Below are 27,229 nucleotides of genomic sequence, written 5' to 3'. Positions count from 1 at the left end.
CATTGAAAGTGAAGTAAATCTGGCGTCTGATAGCCCTCTGGCTAAGATAAAGGTGAGAGAACCCCCTTCTCTTCCCTCCCCACCTCACCTCAAACCCCCCACTCCAATCCTCCCTTTTTAAAGAGGTGTCTCGCTGTAACACGTTGCAGTTTCCATGGCAGTGTTTATAGGTCAGACTGCGGAGCTAACCTCATTCTGGGCCTCAGGGAAGGAGAGTGAGAAATGAGATCATTAATGAGAGAGAATGAAAGTGAGAGAGCAGAGTCGGCGGCGAGGGGAGGAGGAGGAGGAGGAGGAGGAGGAGGAGGTGGGGGGGGGGGGGGGGGGAGGCAGAGGGGGGGGGGGGGGGGTGTTGAGGGAGTGCAAGCAAATAACTTCAAATAGTGTGAGTGATTGGTTGGAGTGGGAGATGCTGAGAGGGAGGGAGGGAGGGATGAGAGGCAGAGCTGTCTATGCCAGTAGGGGATGCCCTCAGGATGTGTTTCCCTCCTCTTTTATTTATTTCTCTTATTTATTTATACATCTCTCTGTGGGCTCAGCCATTGGCCGAGCAGGCCAGGCCAGGGCTATTTTTATTTGTTTTTTTTTTTATCCCCTCAGACTTCTTGGGGATTCCCTATTTGTGCTTTGTGATTGGCTGTGAGAGCCATTAATCTGCCTAAGGTAGAGATGAACCGATCGCCTTTCTCCTACTCCTCCTCCTCCCCTCACATGACACTGTGTGCAGATTAGACCATGTTAACTGAGAGTATAACCCTAACAGCCTGACAGCAAAACAGCTAAATTGACTTCGGCAGCAGTTATGAGTAGATGTACACAGATAGCTTAATTTCCAGATTGTACAGATGTTACTATACTATCAGGAAATGAAGCTATTTTGATACGGAGACTTAAATGGCACAAACTCTGCCAGAGTATGAAAAGAAGGCAGGAAACGTCTCTTAGAAGTGAGAATATGGAAATGCTGCTGTTTCGCAAAGCTCATAGAAAGATTCTGTTTAGAAGAGGACCCATGGCTATAAAAGTTAAACGCGGTGCTTTATGAAGTCTGTTGAATATCCGTTGATGGATTCTGACTCAGCTGCAGGCCGGGTATCAAACTCTATAACCTCCTGGTAACGACTGAAATGTGTCCACAGAGTATCTAACACTGTCAAGTAGCAAACGTTGTGACCGAATGCTCGCTCACATTCTTAGCCTGAATTCACAGCAGACACAAGCGTGGAAGCGCTGCTGAAGCGTCCGTCTGATCAATGCACGCCGACTCTGACCTCCATCATAAACCTCACTGTCTTTACAACCAGCCATCCAGCCCAGCAGCTGAGCAAACACAGGTGGAAAACTGTCTAACGGGCTGACTAATATTAGAAATTCAAAGGACAAAAATAGTTTTCAAGTATGCTCCATGATCCATCAGGAGTATACAAGTAGAAAACAGCGTTGTTTTTCTGTTTTCATGCACTTCTATTATCTCCCCCACTCACTGCATATATGCACATATAGCTTACATTCAAACTCACTGTAGACCACCCTACAACATGAAGAAAACAGGAGATGTGTGATATGATGATGAAATGTGTAAATGTTCAGTGAAATGAACAAGCGGCGGATGTCAAATACTCACCAGAATACTCTGTTAGCTTTGGATTAGCCTTTAGCCCATTTTTGCTTATTCTTTGATTAAATAGTTCCTGATTTAAATCACAATTTTTCTCATTTTTACACAATTTTATTTTGCTTACTTGGTTGAATAGAAAAAAAAGAGTAAAAACATTATTCTTCAAAGTCAGCTATCAAAAAAAGTCTAATTTTGGCATTGTAGAGTATTGTACCAGCACCGATTTATAGAAAAATTTCAAATGACCCTGAATGTGGAAGAGATGTTCCACAAGCTCATCCGCTCATCAGCATCTGGCCTATTAGGTTCCATATTTTCTAAATTACTCCTGTAATCGTTTCAGAACAGGTGAGCAGTAGTAGAATAGGTGAAAGTCTGGTATATGTACACTTTTAGGTGTTGGGTAGTCTAATCTTTATCATGTTAAGCAGTGCAGTATGTTTTCCACCAAAACGCACCTGACTGAATGTTTGTAGAGATTACAGATCTACAGGTAAGAGGTTTAATTTGATAGAAAGGAGGTGTTTATTTGTAAGTGATTTGTACAGACGTATTTGTTTTAATCTGTCTCAGAACGTGTTTGAATCCTGATCCAACAGCGGCTGAGGGGTAAGCGCCATTTAGTTACTTAAGTAGCATTTACAGAGAGCTAGCCAGACATCACCTCATCCAGAGCACAGATGGGTCTGTTTGAGCCAGGTGCTAAAAACCCAGCGTCTGTTAGCCCGCCGTTAAGGTGGGAATAAAGTAGTACAGGAGGCTCAGTGCCTGCTGGAAGGCGCAGGTAGGAAAGCAACAGTCAGCTTGAGAAACGAGCTGTGGATAAGCGGTAGAGAGAGGAGGAGGGAGGGAGGGAGGAGGGGTAAAGAAAAGGCAGCTACAGTAGAACTAGCTGAGCAGGTTGAGCTGGTTCCTGGTTTGTTTTCACCCTGGCTCCAGGACACACATGCACAGTTTAACTGTTGAGTATTTACCACACAGTCAGTTTCCTCATGACTGTTGTTGTCCTAACGTGGATCTCTTTGCAGTTCAGTTTTAAGGTTTCACATTCACACCAAATCCGGCAATGCGTGAAAAACAACAGTCCTTCCATTCATTTAAATGAGGGCAGTTCATGCTGTGGGAACGGGGACCGGCATAGGGCTCAGCAAAAAAAAAACGCAGTAGCCGTCTGGCAAGAAGTTGAACCAGACCCAACTTTTGCCGAAACGCAACCCAACATTACACTAAGGTGGCCAATCACACGCATGCAAGCACACATTCCTGGTGGATTGTAAAATCTAGTCTGTCAGTGCTTGTGTGCTGCGCTTCAATGTATTAATCTGTAACTCGACTTCCTGGACACTGTATTTCATTGTCTCACCAGTAGGTCGGATAACCCCGCCATCGTAGCCCCCCGCGTCGCAGTGCCGGATTGCAGGATTTGGTGTGAATGCAGCCTTAGGCATTTAGCTGATGCTAATCTAGAACAGTTTACAATGAATACAGCACAATAAGCAATATAACTAGGAAGTAGTAGCCTTTGACCTAATAACGTTCATGTTATTTCTAGGAAAGGAAATAGATTAAGATCTATAGAGAGGGGAGAGACCTTTCTGAACTGTTAATCAAATGCATCATATTATTTCCTAAGTCTATAATGAATAACTAACACTTGGTTCTTAAAGGGGAACACCACCAATTTCACACATAGAGTTCAGTTAACTGTTCAGTTTCGGTTAAGTTGTATGATGTCATCTGTGACTCTGGGGGGAGTTTTCTGAAGTTTGAAAAAAAACCCTAATGATGTCACCATGATGTCATCAGGGTGAGCTCAGAGTGGGCTTGAGACTTGAGAATTTCAAGAGAAAGCCTGCATTACAAACATGTGATGGTTTGAAAGAAGCAGGCATTTAGGAAGCAGGGAGGATCTACTTAAAGATGCTGTCCAGTAGCATCATGGGAAATGTAGGAGCAAGTGTTGTTGGACATTTACGGAATAAAAGTCAAGATATCTCGGCCTCTCCTCCAGTTTTTGCTGTTCTTTTTTTAAATATGTCCCCCTCAAGTCCAACTAAGGAAGTGAATTTCTTGAGTTCTCGTTCAATGACGAAACTAGCTTTTCACATTAAGAGCTGCTCGGGTTTTTTTGCCAACTGTCTCAGTCATGTTTTGAAGAAAAAAATCTTCCAGGTAGCTTCTCATTAGCAGCAAAAATGCCATTTTGCTTAATCTACAAATTGATACGGTGTGTCCAATGTCTTTATTTTGGGAAGAGAAGTCTGCTAACCCTTGCGTTATCTTTCTAGAGATTGCGGAGCCCTTTCTGACACCGTCAGGCTTTAATACTCCCTGGAAGTGACACTTCCTTTCCATGTTAACCCATGGGAAATGGAATAACCACCAGACCACCACTAACTTCCCTCCCTCCCTCCCTCCCTCCCACCTTGTGCCTTCTCGTTTCAAAAAAAAAAAAAATCTCCTCCATGTCCTTTCCTAGGTCTTTTGTACACTCTTTCTTCACTATGGGGCTAATCCCACTCAGAACCGCCCACTGGTTGTGGTGCTCCTCTTTCTGATGGGTCTGAATGTGCTCCAGACTTAAGAGGAGGGTCACATGTTGGTCACACACTCACGCTTGAGTTTGTTTTTCTGTCCTCCATCCTCTGGTTCCTCTTCATCTCCCAAAATAAGAGGCTTCATCTGGAGTGTCTTTATCTTGGGGAAGGGCCAAAGGTTCACGTTGTCTATTTTATTTGTGTTAGAGATGAATGTTTGTCTATTAACGACAATGTACTGGACTAGCATCTCTATTTTGCCCTACTTGAATGTCACAGCAATGGTATAATGCATGGTAGATAACTAAGTAATTTATTTTCTTAAGGATAAAAGGCATACACTCTTGCTTTTCTATGAATTGGCTTTTATTTTCTTGATCTAGTGGTGGTTTTACCAATCAACTGGAGGTCTTACTTACCATAATTTAATTTGTACTCTTTGCAATGACAATAAACAAATTCTATTCTATTATTATTTGTTTTTTTTTTTTAGTCTTCCCACCTTTATCACCACATCTCTGCCTGCCAGGACCCCACCCTAGCATAAATTCAGTCTTATCCAGTGCATTTCCAAAGCTCAGGGACCACCCACTTCACAACAACAGACCCCCCCTCCCCAAATGACCTTTAATGTATGTGCTAAGACTCCTGATCTGGAACCAAGTGATCTTTCAGTCTCGGTGCTGATCAACTCTGAGTCCCCCCCACCACCCCCCCGCCACCCCCCCTCCTGCAAAAACCCCGTTCCCTGCTCAGCCCAGCCCAGCTCTGCTCTCCTGCGGCAGCTAAGCTTGTTTTTGCGACATAGCTCTGGAGCAATCAGCCTGACAAGGCCGGCCCACTTTTTTTTTCCTCTCCTACCGAGCCCAACCCCCTCCATGCCTTTTTTTTTTTCAATATTACACTGTTTCTCGCTGCATTTTTCTCTTTCTTTCTGTTTTTTTTTTTTATATATATATATATTTCACTCTCTCTGCCTCTTTCTCGTTCCTCTTTCTGTCTAAATTTTCTCTTTCCCTCGCCTGCGCCCTCCTCCTCCCCCTCCTCCTCCTCCTCCTCTTCCCTTCCTCGTTCGCTCTCTCTTCTCTCAGTAAATCAGCTTTCATAACGCTGTGCAGCGCAGCCTTGTTTTGCGAGGCTCTGCCGCTGACGGTATTCAGAGTCCGGGGCCAGTTTCCTGTTGCTATTCTGGGGCCCTTGCTTCCTGTGTGGACATGTCTTATTCAGATTCCAGGGTGCCTCTCGCTCGCTCTCACCCCCCCTCCCCTCCCCTCCCCTCTCTCCCTCCCCTCCCTCCTCCTAGCTCGTCTGTTTCTCTCCCCTGCTCCCTCTCTGTCTCACCCTTTTTTTTCCCCCCCATCTATGTGATTTTTAATTAATGTACTTGAGAAAATTCAATCTGCTGACAAAGTGTGTTGTTTTGCATTTTGCTTCAGTGAATTGTTTCTCAGCCTGCAAAAACCCAAGCCCTGTTTTGCTCTTGTGAGCTCACACACACACACACACACACACTCACTCTCCCTCTCCCTTTTGCTCTCTCCGCTCACTCACACACACTCTCTCACACACACACACACACACACACACACACACACACTCACTCTCCCATGCCCCTCCCCTCTGCCTCCATTTCTGCTGGGCTGAGCTAGTTTTGCAGCACAAAGACTGTGGCTGACTGCAGCACTGTCTGTCCTCTGCTTTCTCCTGCTCTCGCTGGAACAAGCTGCTGAGCCTGGATGGATGAAACCGGCCTCACAATGAAATTAACTCTCACTCTATGAAATAACCTCTGTATAATTTTTTTTTCTCCCCCCCCCCCCCCCCTCTCTCTCCCCAGTTAATTCACTTGTGGTGTCAGTTGATTTGGTAGCGCCCTCTAGACACGCTATGTGTGTGTGACAGTAGGAGGGGAGGGGCGTTGCTTCTCTGTAAAGCAGGCAGACTGGCTGTAAGGGGTCTGGAGGCTCCCCCACCCTGCCTCGCTCCACCCACCCACCCACCCACCCCCCCCCTCATCACCCCGAGGCCCCTTCAGCCCCCTCGGCTCTCCCGTATCCCAGCACCCCTCACCTCGGGCTGGGCAGCTGCCTGCCTCACTTGGGCATCTGTGCGCTGCTCTGGGACTCCTGCTACTATTGTGATCTCTACAAAAGGCCCCCCACGCACACACCATCTCCCCATTATTCACAGCAATCAGACCCCCCCCCCCCCCCCCCGCCCTCCTCCCCTTCACCACCTCCCTCCATCCACTCTGTGTTTGCTACACACAGACTGCTGCTGCAGTGTTTGTGTGCGTTGCATACCCCCTTTTTTTGTTACCCCCACAGAGAAGCTCAATTAGGCAAATGCGGAGCGTTTAAAAAAGAACTCCCTACTTATTGATTAAGATTCATAGTCGGCCTTTATTTTCTTTTTTTTTTCTCCTGACTGTAACCCCCGTATCACACAGGAATGTTGAAGCAGAACATTATTGATCAGTGTCAAATGAATTGTATTTTTTTTTATCCATTAGCAATACGAGGCTCTTCTAAATTTTTGCTGGTTCAGTCTTTCATCTTCTACTTTTTTTTTTTTTTTTTTTTTTTGTCTGTGTGTTATTATCCCTCCCACGTGGCTGCTGCTGGTGATAAAGTAGCACTGTAATGGTGATCTCTAGGGAGCTGGAGCTAGCTTGCCTGTAGAGGTAGTAGACATTATGTCTGTGGCACTGATACTCCAGACAAGATATCTAACCCCAGCAGGGTGCTCCCAGTCTCTGGGTGTTGTGTCACCCTAGTGGTGTTTGTCAGTTGTCTGCCTACATCTTGCAGACATTAAATAACAGAAATCTGATGTGTTTATTTTAACCACTAGGTATGTTTTTTTGCAATCACATGTCCACCACTCGTATGTATTTCATCTAGCGGATAGCAAAGGGTCACACGGCGATCCTGTGTGCTGCTCTAGCTGTGTATAGAGAGTTTCTCGTCAGCCTGTGCTGTATGTGAAACCCTGTAATGGCTGCTGCTGTTGTATGAGGCAGGGGCCTGCCTGCCTGCCTTGCTTCTCCTCCTTTCTCCAGTTCTTCCCTCATAGTGGGATGGGAGTGCCCCCTTATGGTTGAGCTCAGCCCTGCAAACCTCGGGCTGGGGCTGGAGCTGCCTCTCTCCAAGCCTTCCAGTGGTCTTCCCAGAAGCCTTCGCGGGTCAGCCCGGCCCCCCCGGATGCAGGTGTCACCCCCCGGGGGCAGGTGTCTGAGGCATCAGCGATACCCACCTGTTCGTCCTCTTCGACGGGGCAGCGGACGTTTCCTGTTGTCATCCCGTGCTAGCGAGTGCTTCGAGGTGGTGTCATGCGCTCAACTGAGAGTAGACAGTCCGAATTTTTTATTTTGTCTGAGCGCGTAGCGTCTATCTGTGGTCGGCGTGTGTGACAGGTAGAAGGGCTCTGATCGTAGTCTGGAGATAACAGGCCTCTGGGCTCGCTTAGGTCAAGTCAGCACCTTCAGAGTCTGAGCTGAGAGAAAAGAGAAGAGAAACCTCTTAAGAAAAAATGTGTTGAGAAAATTTCACTTGATCTTAACGCTTAAAAGGGAAGAGATGACTTTTCCCATGACCCCGTTTGGATATCAAAAGCCCACTTCGCTCTGCATGAGTGGTAAATGTGCAGCGCCGGAGTGTTCTCTCTCTCTCTCTCTCTCTCTCTCTCTCTCTCTCCGACGAGATCGCCAGCATATATAAACATAAACACCAGGGCCTCAGGAAAGTCGGCAGAGAAGTTCAAGGTTTCGCCGTCTTGTGTTTGTCCACTCTCCGCGTCTGTGTGCGAGCGTGTCTCCCAGGCTTCCTCAGCGCTAAAAGGGCCGGAGGCTGAGTGTGTAATTAAAGTGGTGGTGGTGGTGGTGGAGCGCGGGGAGAGGAGGGGGGAGGGAGGGGGGGGGGAGAGAGAGGAACACGGCTTTGGTGCGTCTGCGTTTCCTGTAACAATGACGGGCTTCTTCTTTTGTAGTAGCTGACTGCACCGTGACCCTGCCAGGCACGCAGGGAGGCCGCAGAGAGAGAGAGAGAGAGAGAGACAGACAGAGGGATTGGCAGCAACAGGGGGGAGGGACTGTGTCGGCTCTAATGTGTCAACCACGTGGATCACAGTAACCATGGCAGCCCTAGAGATGCAGCCAGTGTTTTTTCTTTTTTTTTTTCTCCCTTCTTCTATCTCCCCAACCTCCCCCTCTCCTCCTCCTCCTCCTCCCCTACCTCTTACTCTCTCTTCCTCAGTTATCACCTCTCCACAGAGGATATGCAAGCATGTGCGCGAGCAAGTATGCATGCCTGGAATAAGCTTTCTCTTTCTTTCCTTTTTTTTTTTTTTGGGATGGGGGGGGGGATGTTGTGTTTAGCATGCACAGGCCTGAGAACAAGGACGCTTGCCAGCCAGGCGGTTGGTGAAACCCTGAGGTCTGAGAATGACAGAGAAGAGTGGGTCAGGGAGAGTGTGTGACTGAGGGATGAACCCCCCCCACACCCCCCCACCCTTCCCTCCTTACCACCACCACCACCACCACCACCACCAACAGATCTAGTTACACTACTGGCCAGAGTCACACATTCCAGATATGTTTCATTATCTCAGGGCCGCTACACTACCTCTCTTCTCTCACTTTCTGTTTCTCATAACCTACAAAAAAAAAAAAAAAAAAAAGAAAGAAAGAAATGGGCTGGCTTGGCAGACTAATGGCTCTGGTCGGGCTTGATTGATTCAGTGAAGTAATCTGCAAATGGAATACATTAGGACGGCGGAGAGCAGAGCAGAGCAGATGACTCAGAGACAGCACAGGCACACTCAGAAGAACAGTGGAGAATATGGGAATTGTGGGAATAGTAAAGACTGTTCCACATTCATGAACAATAATTGCATTAGAGGAATTTTTACGGAATTGTTTTGAGTATTTTATTTGAATTTTTCAACGTTACATTTCGTATAAACCGGTCTTTTTTCGCCCGCTTTCGACCCTTTAAACATTGGAAACACTGTTCTGCAGTTCTCAGCTCTGAAGTTCCATGTTAGGCAGTGCTGGGAAAAAACACAAAATGGCTGCCATAGAGGCAAGCTTGGAGCTCCACAGAAAGAACTGCAGCTTTCTCCTTCTCTCCACAAACACAGCTTTTACACTTTCCCCTCTGTACGTAGTGAAAAAGCATCTCGTGCGTTTTTTGCGTACACTCGTATCATCAGCTGTTATATTTGTCATAGATAACAGAGCTGTGTAACCTTCCTCACACAGCTCCCCCCCCCCCCCCTCCCCCCCCCCCCCCCCCCCACAACACCCCAACTCAAGCCAGCCCACCGTCCCTCAACTTACTCCTCACACCCCGATCCACGTCCTCTCCCATCATTTGCCTTCTAATTATGAGTGTGTTGAATAGCAGAGAGCCACAGCAGCATCAGTATGACCAACCCCCCCCCCACCCCCCCCCCACTCCAACACCACCACCACCACCACCCCTCCTCCTTCCTCTTCTCTCCTCTCTCGCTGTCCGGCTTGTGCAGTCAGCAGAACAGGCTGGTGCTGTGCAGTATTGAGCCGGGAAAAATCAATGACTGCAGAGTGGGAGTAGGTAGGAGCTTGTGTGTTTAAGTGTGTGTGTGTGTGTGTGTGTGTGTGAGTGTGTACAATCCTTTTGCCTATCCAGGCTGAGGGATCAGAGCTGTCAGTTGTCAGATATTTACAGAATTTTAAAGAGCTCGTCCTGTACGCTGCATATGTGCCGGTGTAGCAGGCATATGTGTGAATGATTTGGAAGTTTTTCAGTAGATTATTTGTTATTGTGCTTTAGGAGAAATAAACTTTTGAAAGGCTTTAAGTCATTAGAAAGCCCATTTAAGAGTATTTTTATTGGTGATATAATGCTGTACTATACTGCTGTCTACACTCTGGCTGCCAACATGACATCCATGTTTCCGTACTGATACCAAAACCATACTTTTTATGATACTTTACTTTGAGGAACATAAAACAGTTTCATTAAGACAAAGGTTAAAGAGCAACTTAACATTAAATCCATTGTATGTACAGTCACTATAAAGTTATGTGGACTCAGTCTATAGTGTTCATTGCAACGGCAGGAAAACTTGCCTTTATCCAGGAATAATTTAGTAATTCTGTCATGTAGACCAAAAAAAAAAAAAAGAAAGCAGAGGGAGAAAAATCTGGGACATAGTTTAGCACTCCACTCTTGAAGTACAAAGCAGTGTCACGTTAACTCCAATCTGGGCTACCCCCCCACCCCCACCCCCCCTCTATCAAGACATATAAAAACATAAATCATCTCTGGGCGTTGTGGAGATTTCTTCTGTTATTCTTCCTGACCACCGGAGATGGTGGAAATCTAGGTATTACATACTATCTGCTGGTCATCCAGAGTTCATAGAACCATAGTTACAGGGTTTTCCCCAGGATGCTGTTTAGAGGAAACAGTAAGCTACTCAGATCCTGGCCCATCTCATTTTGTAATCAAATTTAATGACAGCCTAAACAATAGACTCACTAAATATAATGGTTTTCTCAGTGGAAACAGTGCCTCTGCCTCTTGTTTTTGTGTCATAAAAGTGTTTTCATTTTTATGATCTTAGTAGAGGTGGTGTTGGTTTCAGGTGGCCCAATTCTGCTATAAAACATCGCAGGAAACACTTGTTTGGGGTTCTCGTTAAAAAAAAAAAAGAGCGTAAGAGCAACAGTAGTTTGGTTGCGGTTCACAACACCCTGTTTTCCCCCCAATAAAATGCAGTCTTAAATTGTTAGAATTTATTCATTCATTCAATGCCAGTTTACTGTACTGGCTGACCATTAACCTTAGTGCCAAAAACAAACATCGATACCGAGGCCCAGTCTACGCTGTCTGAAACAGTGGTAAAAGTGAAGACTGTCACTTCTCCAATTTTGCTCATTTCTCATAGTTTTTACTCGACTGATCCTCACTCTGCTCAGACCCCCTAAATGGCTCCCGGGGACCCCCGTAATCCCACTTTAAGGGCTGTTGTTTCCTAACAGGAAGGATCTTGCCTTGTTATTACTTTTTTTGATCCCTCGTTCTTGTCTCATGACTGAAGCGTGCATGTCTTGTGCAGCCGTCCACAATGACCTCCTGTCGTGGTGAGACTCCTGGGCGTATCTCCAGGAATTGACCCCTGACCTTTTTGCCCTGTGCTTTGGGAAAAAGGGGGGGGGGGGCATCGATGTAGGAGGGTTTTTGTGACAAGGACGTGACTCTGTGCAGTGATCTCTGAAGCTTTGAGCGTGGCAGCTACCAAGGTGGTCATCGTGGCAGACAGAGCCCTCTGTCAGATGACCGGTCTTGTGATGTCTGAGTGGAGGTGGGGTGGTGCTGGCCGGGAAGCGGGAGGGGGGGGGGGGGGGATGTAGGTCAGCTGACGATGCTGGCTGCTGGAAAAAGGATCCCGCCATGGTTGTTTAAGCAAGGAATGTCATGCTGTTTGATCTCTGCACTCTACTCCAGAGCATTAAGATCTCTCTCCGCTCTTTTGTCGCTCACATGACCTCTTTTTACATTTGTGAACATTAATTGGGAATCAGCCAATGAAACACTTTAGCGTGTAATATATAAAGCCGTTCCTGCTGCGATTCGCATGATTTTGTAGCTTCCACATCTCCCTGCGCGGGTCAAAAAGGCCTAGGTTTGTGCAGTCACAGAAGAGAGGAAGAGATGCAGGGAGGGCAGAGGGAACAGGGTGGGGGTGGGTTGGAGAGGAGAGGGGGGGGGGGGTGTATTCTGAATCAGCGTTCTCCTCCTGTCACTCCCTCTGGGGTTCCTCCATCAGGTCACGTCCCAAAAATAGCAACGGGCGCTGTTTCAAGTGCAAAACCGCCGGCTTCGGGGCTGCAGCCAGCCTGCGAGTGTGAGATTTCTATGGGAATAGTTGGCCACCTTCCAATGAGTGCTTTTTTTTCCCCCCCCTCCCCTCCCCTCCCCTCCTCCTCCTAACTCCCTTTTTTTTCCCTCCTTCAATGTGACTGGCAGATGAGCTTGCATTTCTGAGTAAGCACATGGGCTCCACGTGAGTGGCCAGTGTGTAAACATTCACCTTCCCACAAACATAATCATCGCCGGCTGCCTTCCTACCTTCCTGCCTGCCTGGCTGTTTCTGTGTCACAGCCAGCGAGGCTCAATAACAACACCACATGGCACTAGAGCCTGTGCCCAGCACCAATTATTTCAACTGCCTCCCGAGATGACTTGCTTCAAATATTTTTTTTCCCCCCACTTTCTCATTGCGAGCCACACAAACCAAGTAATCCTTGCCAAGATGGATCATTATCAGCATTATGGGAGTGATGTGGAGTATTTTTAAGAAGGTGGAAGAATAAGTCATTGTACCTGAATGTGTGCTTGTGTTATAATAGGGCTGGCAGTCTTGTATGAGAGAATAACACAGACGCACCCCCGACAACGGCAAAGATTGCTGTAACATATCATTGGCAATTTGGATTTCTACTGACTTGATTTGACTTCACTTGACTTTGACATGACTCTCTGAAATAGAACGCTCTCACCTTCCTCATGCAAGTATGTGCAAAAGTCTGACTATGACTCATATTCCCCCCCAAAATGCTCTAGTTCTTTCACACTTTAGAGTCTGAGCCAAATCGGGCTTTATTTACATCTGCTTACACACACCGACACAGTAACACCCACACACACACTGATTCGCCATTGACATCGTGCATCAGTTTTTCCATTTAATCTCCTTCTTACTATATTATAACCCCAGCTTCCTTAAAGCCACAGAGAAGCGATTTGTTTGATTGATGTTTTTTCTCTTGTAAATGTTTATTCTTATAAACATATTCTCATCTAACTGTCATACATTGTTGAAATGGTGCATAAGATAGAATTGGAATTAGATGTTTTCCCATCAGATGATTTGAAGTGAATGAATTAGGTGTCCCAGAATGGTTGTTTGGCTTCAGGTTATGTCCACCATATTTAATGAAAAAGATATGTACTAATATTCACAGCTATCAGCTCAGGCTTTCTAGTTATCACAATGTTAAAATGTCCAATGAGTTGTTCAATGAATTTGAACCAAGCCAGTGTCTGCGTTTTTATTTTTCACAAATGCATTTTGCTGCTGTTTATCATGCAGTTTATCAGCCAGTATAAATTTCCCTTTGTTCCACCTTTAATTGGTTTTAAAATACATAATGCTTTTCTTGTTGAAATAATTTAGATACAAGGTCCACTGATAGAATCCTGAAAAGTGGTAAAAGATGGGCTCCAACTTTCTATTCCTGTAAAAACCATCATTAAGCCTGCGTCGCTTCTCTCGTTCCAGGATCTGTCGGGGTCTATCGACGACTTGCCCACTGGTACAGAGGGAGCCCTGAGCCCGGGCGTCAGCACCTCAGGGGTGTCCAGCAGTCAGGGTGAGCAGAGCAACCCTGCCCAGTCGCCCTTCTCTCCGCACACTTCGCCCCACCTGTCAGGCATACGCGGACCCTCGCCATCGCCTGTGGGTTCCCCCGCAAGCGTCACCCCCTCCCGCACTGGCCCTCTGTCTCCTGCTGCGGTGCCAGGTAAAGAAAGAAGAAAGATCTGAATTTTTAAAAAATGTTATTTGAGGTCATACTTCTGTTCATGTATTGACAGATGTCTTTGTTGAATGTCTTTCAGTGCGTCATAGTAGTATAAGCTATCACATTTTTGGGGTGTGCAAAATGACAGGACAGGAACTTGTTGACAAAAAAAACCAAATGAAGGCAGTGATTTTGGTTCACCTGCCAAAAGCTGCTAAACCAAAAAACATACCCGCTAAAAATACCTAACCAGCCACAATCATTTAAAATGCGTTTTTTTATAGAAGTGTCACCTTAACTGTGCTCAGTGTGTGTATAGAGAGTATATAATCAGATGCTGTGTGAAACATTCAGTAAACAAGCAGGAGACAGATTTAGTTTCATTCAAAACTCACGCACTCACAAATACACCGGATCACATTTGTAATTCATGAAGCGACTAGCCAGATGGGAGCATTAAGTTTTTCCAAACATGATGCTTGTAAACCAGACAGACAGCAGAGATGCATTGTCATAGTCTTTATTTTTGGTTTTTATTTTTGCTTGGTTTTGATTGGCTCGTGGTCATTTGATACTCAGCAGGTCAAAAGCAATCTTGGAAGTTCTGAAGATAATTTCAAACTCCTATTTGAATTCCTGAGCACTTGTGTTGTTGCTTCCCCACAGGCAATCAGATGCCTCCCCGGCCGCCCAGCGTCCAGTCAGACAGCATCATGCACTCTTCCATGAACCAGTCAGCCATGGGTCAGGACAGGGGTGAGTATGGCGACATGCTTCAAGGGGTTTTAGTCCAAGATATGGTCAAGTAGCTCTTGAGGTGCCCTTATACAAAGCACCTAACCCTCATCTGTTCAGTGGCCGACAGTGGCAAGAATATGTGCCATGTCCTCAGCAACTCTTGGGTGGGATTGTTTGCATATGTATGCATTATTCCCTCCTGTAAACACTCCCCCAGGCTGAATCTTTAAATAAGAATGTTCTTGTAGCCTACTTGCCAGGTCAAATGAGAGTAACAGAACACTCACACTGTGCTGCGTTTGTGAGGAAGTAAAGAGTTCATAATGTGTTATGTAACCGTAGCAGATGCAGTTTTTTTAAGTGAGGTATTTCCAAATGAAAAAGTGTGTATCTAATGATGTCCTAATCCTCTCATTCTGCAGTGTACATGCGTAACCCTCAGATGCCTCCTTACGGGTCACCTGGACAACCTGGCTCTGCCTTATCTCCACGCCAGTCTTCGGGAGGCCAGATGCATAGTGGAATGGGACCGTATCCCCAGAACAACTCTATGGGAAACTACGGGCCTCAGGGGGGCCAATATGGCCCACAAGGTAAAAGTCCCTCTACACTGGTAAACAAAATAGTAGAGGAGAGAGGAGAGTACAGTGTTGAGTGATGCACTCTCCTCCCTCATATCATGCAGAGTTTTTTTTTTTAAACCCCTAAAAATATTATGAATGAGTTTACAGTTGTCGTCTTGCAACCATCAGAGTATTGTAGATAGCCCAGATTTAAAAATGCTTTAAAGTTTCCTCTCACTTTATATATTTATCAAATTATATCACTTCACTTTGAAGTCTCAGATGGTTTTGTGAGCTTTGAAGAAGTTCTGCTATGAGTCATAGCAGCGAACAGCGAGGGCCAGATAAAGCCCGCTTCATCAGGCTGCTTGTCAGAACAGGCAGCACAGAGGTAAATTTAGAGCCGGACTACTGAAACTCTTTATCTCGTCAGGGAGAAATGAGTAGAAGTCCATCCACCGATTTCTCTGTTTTCGACTGAAATACATTTTACAAAGACAGTAGGCTGGCATCAAACTGCATCAGATGATTGTGTGAAGCAGCCTCATGTAGCAACAGACTAAATGTTTGTCCATCTCTGACACTTCCAGGTTACCCCAGGCAGCCCGGCTACACAGGGATGCCCAACGCCAACTACCCCAGTGGTCCTGGCATGGGCGGCTCCATGAACCCCATGCCCGGCCAGGGCAGTGGGGCTCCATATGGAAGCATGCCACCTGGCAGAATAGGCCCTGGACAGATGGGTACTCGGCCCTACGGTCCTGGGATGGCTTCTAACATGGGCGCCATGCCTCCTCAGGTGGGGTCCGGGATGTGTCCCCCTCCAGGCATGAACAGAAAGGACGGTGGCCCCTCCATGCACCACGGACCTACAAACTCCATACACAACAGGTAGGTGGTTACAGCTACCAGCTGCATTAGTGTCTCAATGAGACACGGGGGAACAGTTGACTGCTGAGGTTTAGTACAACTCATTGTATTAAGACTCTCAAGCCTAGAGAGGGTTTTTTTCTATCTTTTAGCAGAATATTTGTGTCCTTGCTTGTACTGCTGCTTGTATCAGCATGAAAAATGATCGGTTCTTCCCACGTGCAAGCCAGTCTGCTGTGTGTTTTGGTGCCTGTGTGCTGCTGAGTAGATGGCAGTAGACCAAACACTTATCTATGAGAGAAAAGGAAGAAATGGAGAGAATAAGAGAGCAGGAGATGGTCTCTGAGATCAGTGAATCACATCCTTCCCCAGCGAGGATGCCAGCTCAGCCTACAGAGAGGCTCTTGTGGACTTGGCAAATGCTAGAATCAAATGACGTAAATTGATGTTTCCTACAGAATAAGATGAACCCAGTGAACACAAAGGAAAAAAAGCATAGACTTGTTACAGTATCAAACAGAAAAGCATTAAAAGGATGACAGACTCTTAATCTTAATTTTTAGGAGTTTCTTAGTGATTAAATCTTATCAGCCAGTAGTGTCTTACTTCTAAACAAGCCTTTTCTTCTTCAGGCCACCTGGCTACCCCAACATGTCCCAAGGCATGATGGGAGCAGGCTCTCCATACGGCCCCGGCATGAACAGCATGCACGGCATGATGAACCAGGGAGGTCCAGGGCCATACCCAATGGGAGCCAACATGGCCAACAACACCCCTGGTGAGTAAAGGCTACTAAGCAGCCCCGGTCAGGTGGTTGTTGTACCACTATGGGCCTGGAAGTTAATCCATAAAATGGTTTTATAGACTGGTAATCTTTTATTTTATACCCTCCCCTTGTAACTCCTGAACACCCAGGGATGGCTCCCAGTTCAGAGTTTGTCATGGAGAAAATAAACCCTGCCCAGAAGATGAACAACAAAGTGGAGGGAACCCCCAAGCCAGAATCAAAAAAGGTAGAAGTTCTAAATCCTTGCAATTCTATTCTTGTTTAATATTAGATTTTTCTTCTCAGTCTCACAATTTTCTCCCGCCATCTGCCTGTCTGTAGAAGTCGAGTTCTTCCACCATCACCAACGAGAAGATCACTCGCCTGTATGAGCTTGGCCCAGAGCCAGAGAGGAAGATGTGGGTGGACCGATATCTGGCCTTCACAGAGGAGAAGGCCATGGGCATGAACAACCTGCCCGCCGTGGGACGCAAGCCTCTCGACCTATTCAGACTCTACGTATCCGTCAAAGAGATCGGCGGCCTCACCCAGGTATGGCTGGATGCCACCTTAATTTGAACTGAATATCACAGATCAGAACAAGCAACATTGTGTTTCTTATGAGTCTGTTGTGTGCATCTTCCTGAGCCTCCTCCTTCCTCTTATCGCCCACCAGGTGAACAAGAACAAGAAGTGGAGGGAGCTGGCCACCAACCTGAACGTGGGCACGTCGAGCAGCGCGGCCAGTTCGCTCAAGAAACAGTACATCCAGTGTTTGTACGCCTTCGAGTGCAAGATCGAGCGCGGCGAGGACCCGCCCCCGGACTTCTTCAACACAGACACCAAAAAGAACCAGCCTAAGATCCAGCCTCCCAGCCCAGGTGAGCGCTGGCGTCCTCCCACACCTCATCACCATTTATTTCCCCCTCTGAGTTACACATCGAAGTACACTTGTATTGAATGAATGAAAGAACGAAGGCTTATTTCATTTCTCTTTCTCTCTTGGCTGCCACGTGGTTGCCATGCAATTCATCACATCTTCCTTGCTCTATTTGCCTCACATCATCTGCCCATAAACTTGTGTTTTTTATGGTACACTATTAATTGCAATGTTAAAAGCCGATCTTAGACCATCGTTTGTCATCAACTGTATGGGCCTGCCATCCTCCATAAATCACTGCTGTTTTGGTATAGTCGTATATACTGGAGGAGTTGTAAATGACGGAGCGGTAGCTGTAAGTCACAGAAGTCCACTGCATCCTCTGGACAGTTCCAAGAAACGCATCTCTTGGGGGAATACTCCTGGCATTTGCACAGGACATGACGAAAGACTTGTCCTTTCAGACTCCCCCCCCTATTGGTTTTTTGTGTGAACAGAGACCAGCATACCAAATCTTTCAATGAACTCTGGGTAAAAGTCGTTGTGTGTACACTGGCAATGTGTCATACCAGAGGTGAAGGGGTGTGCAGTGGTTTTTAGGAGGGGGGGGGGGGGGTGGGGATTCTCAGGGCTGCGTTGTCGCCTGGAAGCTGTTTGTTTTGGAGGGACTCCTGTTATAGCTGCCAGGAGCAACCACACCAGGAGCGACCACGTGCTGTTTCAGTCTGGCCGAGACCCAGGCTGTCAGACACGGGGCACTGACTCAGCGCCGGGGTGTTGTTACAGGAGACATCAGGGTGCTTGTCAGCTGGCATCAACCCTCTAGTTAGTACGAAGGAAGAGCCGGAGAGAGGGGTGGGGGGTGGGGGTGGCGGCATGTGGCGGGAGGTGATTTGGCGATAGCGATGCCCCGTCAGTGGCATGTCCTCGCTGCCTGGTGCCTGGCCCAGGGCTACAGAGGCAAGGCAACACTCCCTGGAGATTAGTACTGAGCCAGAAATGATGAATGGGGGGAAGAGCTTGAGTGTGTGTGTGTGTGTGTGCGCGTGTGTGTATGTGTGTAAAAGTCACACGATTCTCTCTCTCTCTCTCTGACTCTCTGTTTCTACCATGCTATTTTTTTCTGTTCCTCACGAGATCCTCCTCCCCCTCCCCTTTTCCTCCCTTCATCTTTAGTGGAGGGAAATCCCTGCCCAGGGGGAGGGGGGAGGGGGAGCCGGTTAATGTGTGTGTATGTGTGAGAGCTAGACAGGCAAGAGGGTGATGTGAGAAAATGTGAATAAATGTGACCTGCCAGTGACCCCGGTGTTGTGTGTGTGTGTGTGTGTGTGTGTGTGTGTGTGCCAGTTTAATGAATGGGAACCTGTGAGTCATCAGACTGGCATGCTAATAGTGAGAAAGTCCTGAGCTGAAGTTAAGGATGAGTGCCACTATGTCACACACACATACACACACACCACAAACAATCTATCACTCACTATCACGCAGATATACACAAGTCACTGTCTCTACAGGCCAGGCAGTAATCTGTCAGAGTCAGGGTTTAGATCATTGTTTCCTGGTGACTCCAAGAGCCTGGCGGTGGTAGGGGAGGGTGATGGGAAGTGGAAGTGGGGGTGGGGGGTTGGCATGCTGCGATGAGCTGGAGGATTCAACATTTTCACTGGCTGCGCACTCAAAAGCCAGTCAGCTTGACACAAACTGTGTTGCTCTGTGCAGCACTCAGGAATTTCTTAATGGAATTTAGAATTGCCAAAAGCAGCATGTGTTCCTGAAAGCCCCCAGCAGTGCTCAGCCTATCCATAAGACTATCCTGCCTCTCTATCAACTATCAGCTCTCGCCTTTATTCCTGGAGTGAGGAGAGGAGGAGCAAGAGTTCTTTGAGTTCTCCAGAATCTTTGAATTTTTCAAATTGGAGGTTGTTGTTGTTGTTTTCCCTGTACTCAGTGTGTGTATATCCTTGTTTTGCAGCTGGTTCAGGATCCCTCCAAGGCCCCCAGACCCCTCAGTCCACCAGTAGTTCGATGGCAGAAGGGGGAGACCTGAAGCCCCCCACCCCAGCCTCCACCCCGCACACACAAATGCCTCCAATGCCTGGTGTCAGGTACGAGTTAGAAGTCACAATATCATGTTTTTAAGATATTAAAAATAGCAGGAGTCATCACAATAAAATGAAACTGATCCCTGTGGAGAAAGTGGATCATTGCAGCTGGAAATAGTAATAGAATACAACAAACATGAAAGTATTCTTTTAAGGTATGTAGTGGTTGGTCATGTCTCAACCAACCTACTTGTGTTAAAGGTGCAGTGTGTAGAGTTTAGTGGCATCTATCAGAATGGACTTGGCAGATATGGAATATAATATTCATAAGTATGTTTTAATTAGTGTATAATCACCTGAAAATAAGAATTTTGTGTTTTTACCTTAGAATGATCTGCAACCTCACCACTAGATGCCATTAAATCCTACACACTGCACCTTTTAAAGAGGAGTATAATAATGAAGACAGTATGAAAACGATTGATTAAATTAAGTGTTTGGGATTTAGAATATGACTGCAACCCTCAAAACCCTCAGAAATTAAGGCTATATTAAGATATGAACTACAGTAATATGAATTTCCTCATAAAAAATGAATACCTTGGAAACTGATATACAGTATATGAACCAAAAATTCTACATTTTACTAACAAGCCTCCTGCCCTCTTGTAGGAGTAGCGTAAATTTGCAGGATCCCTTTGCTGATGGTGGAGACCCAGCATTTTCCAGAAGGAACGCCATGACTCCCAACTCTCAGGGCTACCAGCCCGGTATGGGTGGTCCAGAGATGATGACTCGGATGGGTCCCTATGAGTCCAACAAAGACCCCTTCGGTGGCATGAGGAAAGGTGAGTGCCGACCAACTAGATCACATGCTGTTGGAATTCTGTTAGAGCTGAAACTAATGATATTTTTCACTTTTAAGCTGGAGAGCCGTTCATGCCGCCAGGCCCTAACAGTGGCATGGGAGAACAGTATAACAGAGGCCCACCTGGCCCCATGGGTAACATGCAGATGGGCCAGAGGCAACAGTACCCTTACGGATACGACCGCAGGTAAACACCACAGTATTCTCTATGTGTCAGCAGTACCATATGGTTTTCTAATTTTGTATTATTTATCAGAGGTATTATTGAGTGCTAGACAAGGTTAGCTTTAGGGGAATTATTTGTGCTATACCAATCCGTTTGTGTATCCAGTAGAACCAAATAAACTGACGAGCATTGTTTGTTTTATAGACAGGAGCCGGGCATGGGCCCTGACGGCAGCATGGGACCAGGAGCTCCTCAGCCCAACATGATGCCTTCTGGAGCCGACACAGGGATGTACTCGCCCAGCCGCCCTCCACCACAGCAAAGGTAAGTAGAATTCAAGACGAAGATTTGTGTTTATTCTGACCAAAGAAGAAGATGGTTGGATTGAGGCATTTTGCCAGTGCAATCATGTTAAAGAGTACATTTTTATCAGCATTTGATTTTCATGCTTAAAATGCCTGTACATTTGATTGAAAAGAAGAAATGAATCAGTGTAAACTTTTCTCTTTTGTTATTGTTCTCAGGCATGACTCCTATGCCAATCAGTACCCTGGCCAAGGAGCTCCCCCTGGTGGCCCATACCCAAATCAACAACCAGGAATGTATCCACAGCAGCAACCGGTAAGAACATTATGTTCGGTGTTTGTAGTGCCTCTATTTTAGCTTGATTCCCTGTTTAAAACATTTCTGTGATTAAATATGTTTTTTTACTATATATGTGTTAAAAGTACATTTTCCTACCTCTGCTTGCATCCTTTTAAAGAGATGTAAGGATTAATTCTTCTTGATATGATTGTATTGAGATACTGAATTGTTAATGCTAACTGTTGTCTGCTGACAGAACTACAAGCGTCCTGTAGAAGGAGGGTATGGTCCTCCCGCCAAGCGCCATGAGGGAGAAATGTACAACGTCCCATATAGTGGCCAGCAGCAGCCAGGACCCCAGTCCTCTGGGCCCCAGGGCCAACAGGACATGTATAATCAGTATAATGCATACCCTGGTGGGGAGCGCAGACCACCAGGCCCACAGAACCAGTTCCCCTTCCCCTTTGGCCGGGACCGAGGACCAACATCTGCAGGCCCCAACTCCCAGTCTCCAATGCCTCCCCAAATGATGGCAAGCCCCATGCCTTCAGGTCCTGATGGCCCCCAGGGCCCAATGTGGCAGGGCCGCAATGAGATGGGCTACCCCAACTATCCCAACCGTCAGGGACCTCCTGTACCTGGCCAGGGCCCTGGCTACCATGGCATGAACCGCTCCGAGGAGATGATGTCGTCAGACCAACGCATGAACCACGAGGGTCAGTGGCCTGGCCATGTCAACCAGCGGCAGCCACCTTTTGGCCCCGGTGGTTCTGGACCACCCATGACCAGACCCCTGCCATCCACCTACCAGACTTCCCAGAACCACATTCCTCAGGTGTCAAGCCCAGCACCCATGCCTAGGCCCATGGAAAGCAGGACATCACCCAGCAAGTCCCCCTACATGCATCCGGGCATCAAAGTGCAGAAAGCCGGACCTCCAGTGCCCGCCTCCCACATTGGCCAGGCCCCTGTACAGCAACCCATGATCAGGCGAGATGTGGCTTTCCCTCCTGGCTCTGTAGAGGCCTCCCAACCCCACCTCAAGCCCCGCAGGCGGCTAACCATGAAAGACATAGGTACGGAACTTCTACTTCACGCCTCACTCAATTTTTTCCATAAAAATGCATATGGATACTGACTAGGGGTGTAATGGTATGTGTATTAGTCCCAAACTGTTCAGTATAGGATGTTTGGTTTGGTACATGACATTCCTTGGTTTGGTATTCTCTGTGACCCAAACAGGTACTGTCAACATAGTTTAATAATTCACTTACTCCAACATGCGGAACAGTAATTCTTCAGTGTGAGTTCAACCCAGAACATTTTGGCAGTGCACCACTTAGCTATAAAATGCTCATGGATGTATGCTAGCTGGCTTAGGCAAGGTATACTGGTTACCCTGTAGTGTCGCGACCATCAGAATGACAAACGAGAGACCCATAACACTGACTGAGTGCAACGCTATTATTAAAATATGCTCCATTATCTCTGTAGTGGCATGATACCATGTCTCCCCGTTCCCCTCCCCTCTCTGTGATGGCCAGCTTTTCACTCTGCCTTTGAGAGAAGCCATTCAGAACAACTATAAACACATTTGATTTCTGATGATGTTGGACAGTATATCATAAGAACCAGTTCTGATTGACCCTGAATCATCATAAACAGCTGTCAGCAGCTGTCCTGACTCCTTGCAAGAAACAGAAAGCTTGTTTTTAAACCGTTAGTAGTCCGTTACTAAACCGTTTCAGTAATAGTTTTGGCCAATGAGACATTTTTGGATGTTTACATCAGTCATATTAAACTGTGACCCCAAAACCGAGGTACATACCGAACCATGAATTTTGTACCGTTGCTCCCCTAATACCAACTATCGGCAATAAGCATTGAAAAAGACTGAATCATAAAGTACAGCAAAAATGTGAGCTGTATAACCTGGACTGGGAGACATAGTTTTACAGAAGTCATAAAATGCTAATCACTACTAAAGGTATGATGAACGACCACCAGCCTGCCTGACCTAAATTGCCATTTGATATTTGGCTGTTCTCTGGGGAAGCTTATTTATAATCATTTAACAGATGTAAGCTGCTGATTTGGAATGATGATAGATACTGGGGCACCACTGCCTGTCTTTTACAACCAAAATAACAGATCATGATCAAGTTGGCTCACATTCATTCTGTTCTTCTCTGTTAACAGGCACTCCTGAGGCATGGAGAGTGATGATGTCACTAAAGTCAGGCTTACTAGCGGAAAGCACGTGGGCCTTGGATACCATTAACATTTTACTGTATGATGACAATAGCATTACTACTTTTAACTTATGCCAGGTAAGTTCCACAAAGCTACAATTTGCATGAATATTCTTAAAAAAAAAATTTCACGTGGTGTATGAACCATGGGATTGTTTTGGTAATTATCTTCTTTGGTTTCTCAGCTTCCTGGATTCCTGGAGCTGGTGGTGGAATACTTCAGACGCTGCCTCATCGAGATCTTTGGTATCTTAAAGGAGTATGAAGTAGGAGACCCCGGCCAGCGCACCCTCATAGACCCCAACGCTGCTGATGACTCTGATGACGAAATTCCAATGCCTGAGGGAGAGGACATGGACACAGACGAAGAGGACGAGGAGGATGAGGAGGTAGAAGAAACAAAGGCCAATCCTGACGCCTCTTCACTGGTCCAAGTGAAACAGGAGGAGGACAGCTCCCAGAAAGACAAGTCCTCAGAGGATGAGGAAGAGGAGAAGGAAAGGGAGTCTTCTGTTAAGGAACCCAATACCTCTACCTCAGGGTCCTCCCAAGACCCCAACCTCCACTCGGAAAAGCCCAAGCAGGCTAGTAAATTTGATAAACTCCCCATCAAGTTGGTGCGGAAGAAGAATCCCTTCCTGTTGAACCACTCATCCAAGCTTGGGCAGCGGCAGTGCTTTGACAGCGGCCTGATACACTGGAGCATTGGTGGTGGTGACACTACCGAACACATCCAGACCCACTTTGAGAGCCGGATGAACCTTCTCAAACAGCGGAAACGCACGCCAACAACCTCCGAGAGCCGCAAGAAGGTCCAGATGCCTGAGACAATGACGGAAAACCCTGAGAAATCCAAGTCCAATGGGGAGAATAAGCCCCGGCAGCAGCCCCAGCCATCTGAACCTCAGAAATCTCCAGCAGAGAAGACCCCTCCTCCTCTTCCCATTGGTGCACCAGTCACTGCCACCATTGACGATGTATTATCTGCACGCCCAGGATCAGTCACAGAGGAAGTGGTTCGTGGAGGCGCAGAGGAGCAGAAAGAGAACGGCAAGTACTTGTTCAGCATCAACCCTGACCTGCAGAGCCGCCGTAACATCAAGATCTTAGAGGACGAACCTCACAGCAAGGACGAAACGCCACTCAGCACTCTGTCGGACTGGCAGGACTCGCTAGCTCGACGCTGCATCTGCGTTTCCAACATAGTGCGCAGCCTCTCCTTCGTCCCTGGGAATGACCAGGAGATGTCGAAACACCCAGGCCTCCTCCTGCTTTTGGGCCGCCTGGTGCTGCTCCACCACAGGCACCCTGAACGCAAACAGGCGCCGGTCACCTATGAGAAGGAGGAAGAGGAAGATGAAGGTGTGAGCTGCGAGAGAGACGAGTGGTGGTGGGACTGCCTCGAGGTGTTAAGGGAGAACTGCCTGGTCACTCTGGCGAACATCTCAGGCCAGCTGGACCTTTCTATCTACCCAGAGAGTATATGCCTGCCACTGCTGGATGGCCTGCTCCACTGGGCTGTCTGCCCCTCAGCAGAGGCCTTGGACCCCTTCCCCACACTGGGGCCCCATGGCTCACTTTCCCCTCAGAGACTGGTCCTTGAGACCCTCAGCAAGCTCAGCATCCAGGACAACAACGTCGACCTCATTCTGGCAACGCCACCGTTCAGCCGCTTGGAGAAGCTCTATGGCTCACTGGTGCGTCTGGTCGGTGAGCGCAAGGTGGCCGTCTGCCGGGAAATGGCAGTCGTTCTGTTGGCTAACTTGGCCCACGGCGACAGCCTTGCAGCACGGGCTATTGCTGTGCAGAAAGGCAGCGTGGGTAACCTGCTAGGCTTCCTGGAGGACAGCCTAGCGGCCACGCAGTACCAGCAGAGCCAGAGCTCCCTGCTACAAATGCAGGGCGCACCCCAGTTTGAGCCCACCAGTGTGGACATGATGCGGCGGGCAGCCCGGGCCCTGCACGCACTGGCTAAGGTGGAGGAAAACCACTCGGAGTTCACTTTGTATGAGTCGCGGCTACTGGACATCTCAGTGTCCCCTCTTATGAACTCTATGGTGTCCCAAGTGATCTGTGACGTACTGTTTCTGATTGGCCAGTCATGACAGCCGTGGGGAGGTTTCAGCTCTGCCTCTTTCCGTTCCCCCTCCTCCCCCCCTTTTTTTTGTGTGTCTGTTGCGTGTGAGTGAAAAGAGCAAAACTGACTGTCCTTTTTTTTTTTAATTTATGCAAAATCACCTCGGATTCCACTGTCTTTTTACCCCTGCTTCTCACTAAAGGAAGGAATATCATGAAGTAGCTGTGGATTTTAAACTTCTGAAATGGAAAGATACTGGCAAAGAAGAGCAGATTGGGACCCAGGCATAGGACAGAGTGCGCTGCCCTGCAGAAAGGACTTGTTTTTTAATGAAAACAAAAATCTCCAGAAAAAAGAAAAAACTGTAACCAAAGTTGCTGTCTCGTTTACAGTGAGTTTGGGGGATACATGTGCTTGGGGGATACATGTGCTCGCTTTCTCCCTCAGGGGGTCGGCAGGGAGAAGAGGGCACGGACTAAACAATATTATGGTTCATGTTTGGAGGCTACATAGACTCACAGACTGTGGTGTGGTATAATTGCTGTAACTTTGGATGCTATATACTCAGCCCCACAGGAACCACATTATTGGCTGTGAACAGACATCTGTCATGGGAGGCCTGTGCAGTAGATTGTAGGACTTTTTTCTGTACTGTACACCTTAAAAACTGTAAACATACTGTAATAATACTGTTTCACACTGAGATACGCTGGCTTGGCAGCAAACTGTAGTTTTTAAAAACAGTTTTAGTTAATGTCGAGAGAGAAAACGGCTTTCCCCCCAAAGTATGGTGAACCTACAACACCCCGACCTCTTCTCTTTGTCCCTTGATTGTATGACTTGACCCTTATATTAAAAAGTCACCTCTTTAGGACTGGTCCTCAACTCTAGATGCAGTCCAAGCTGCAGTGTATATATGATGTTGTACATTACACTTCTCTCTCTTTCTCAAATTCTGTTGCTCTTCACCATTTTTAATCTTTGACGATTACAAGTTCAATGCATCAAGTACGCCATGTGATTACTTGACGCCCCACCCTCTCAGTTACCTTCGGCGCCTCACCCTGCTCGTATCGCGCTCCGGGGGGTGTTTAGCTGCTGTCCAACGCCACCCCCCAACAAACACAACTTCAAGTTTCAGTTTGTCTCCGGTCCGGGTGTAGAGAATATAACAAAAATCATGTCTGCGGTTCCATTTGAGCTCCTTCATAAATGACAAACTAGACCTTGATGAAGAAACCATTTTAATTTTTTGTTTTTTTTTTTTGTTTTGTTTTTTTTTTTGTTTTTTTTTTTCCAGTGATGCGGATTCTGCATATTTGTATTTCAGATGATGTAGCTAAAACTTGATGTAAATTCCTCTTTTTTCCTTTTTTTGGCTTAATGAATATCATTTATTCAGTATGAAATCTTTATACTATATGTTCCACGTGTTAAGAATAAATGTACATTAAATCTTCGTAAGACGTTTGCTGTGGATTTATTTATATTCCCTTCATTCGGTTGAGGCAGCAGTAAATAAAGCCCTGAATTTTTCATTCGGCTTGCACTTCACTTGCACAGAGACAATTCGATACATGTAAAGCAGCGTACAGTGTGTTCTGCTGACGGTTTTGATATTTACACACGGATGCAGATGCAACACACACACACGGCTCCGTGGAGTATGCTGCTTATCAAATGCACAGCCATGTTT

At 46.8% G+C, this 27,229-nt stretch overlaps 1 protein-coding gene across 2 annotated transcripts in view; it reads left to right on the top strand.

Moving 5' to 3' along the window:
- arid1ab (AT rich interactive domain 1Ab (SWI-like)) overlaps positions 1–26,997 on the top strand; it is a 53,661-nt gene extending 26,664 nt beyond the window's left edge. For both annotated transcript variants that reach the window (XM_042435159.1, XM_042435158.1), the window contains 16 exons: positions 13,486–13,726; positions 14,393–14,482; positions 14,887–15,057; positions 15,618–15,918; positions 16,530–16,675; positions 16,813–16,910; positions 17,006–17,215; positions 17,340–17,544; positions 19,516–19,648; positions 20,258–20,433; positions 20,511–20,640; positions 20,824–20,943; positions 21,144–21,240; positions 21,461–22,280; positions 23,404–23,534; positions 23,642–26,997. In XM_042435159.1, coding sequence (XP_042291093.1) covers positions 13,486–13,726; positions 14,393–14,482; positions 14,887–15,057; positions 15,618–15,918; positions 16,530–16,675; positions 16,813–16,910; positions 17,006–17,215; positions 17,340–17,544; positions 19,516–19,648; positions 20,258–20,433; positions 20,511–20,640; positions 20,824–20,943; positions 21,144–21,240; positions 21,461–22,280; positions 23,404–23,534; positions 23,642–25,561 — 4,989 coding nt within the window. In that variant the 3' untranslated portion in view covers positions 25,562–26,997. The remainder of the gene's footprint in view (positions 1–13,485; positions 13,727–14,392; positions 14,483–14,886; positions 15,058–15,617; positions 15,919–16,529; positions 16,676–16,812; positions 16,911–17,005; positions 17,216–17,339; positions 17,545–19,515; positions 19,649–20,257; positions 20,434–20,510; positions 20,641–20,823; positions 20,944–21,143; positions 21,241–21,460; positions 22,281–23,403; positions 23,535–23,641) is intronic.
- Positions 26,998–27,229: the final 232 nt, after the last annotated feature.

The sequence above is a fragment of the Thunnus maccoyii genome, chromosome 15 (genome assembly GCF_910596095.1).
Source record: "Thunnus maccoyii chromosome 15, fThuMac1.1, whole genome shotgun sequence".
Taxonomy (NCBI): Eukaryota; Metazoa; Chordata; class Actinopteri; order Scombriformes; family Scombridae; genus Thunnus; species Thunnus maccoyii.
Note: the sequence above shows the minus strand (reverse complement) of the source record. Positions and strands in the feature narration are given on the sequence as shown.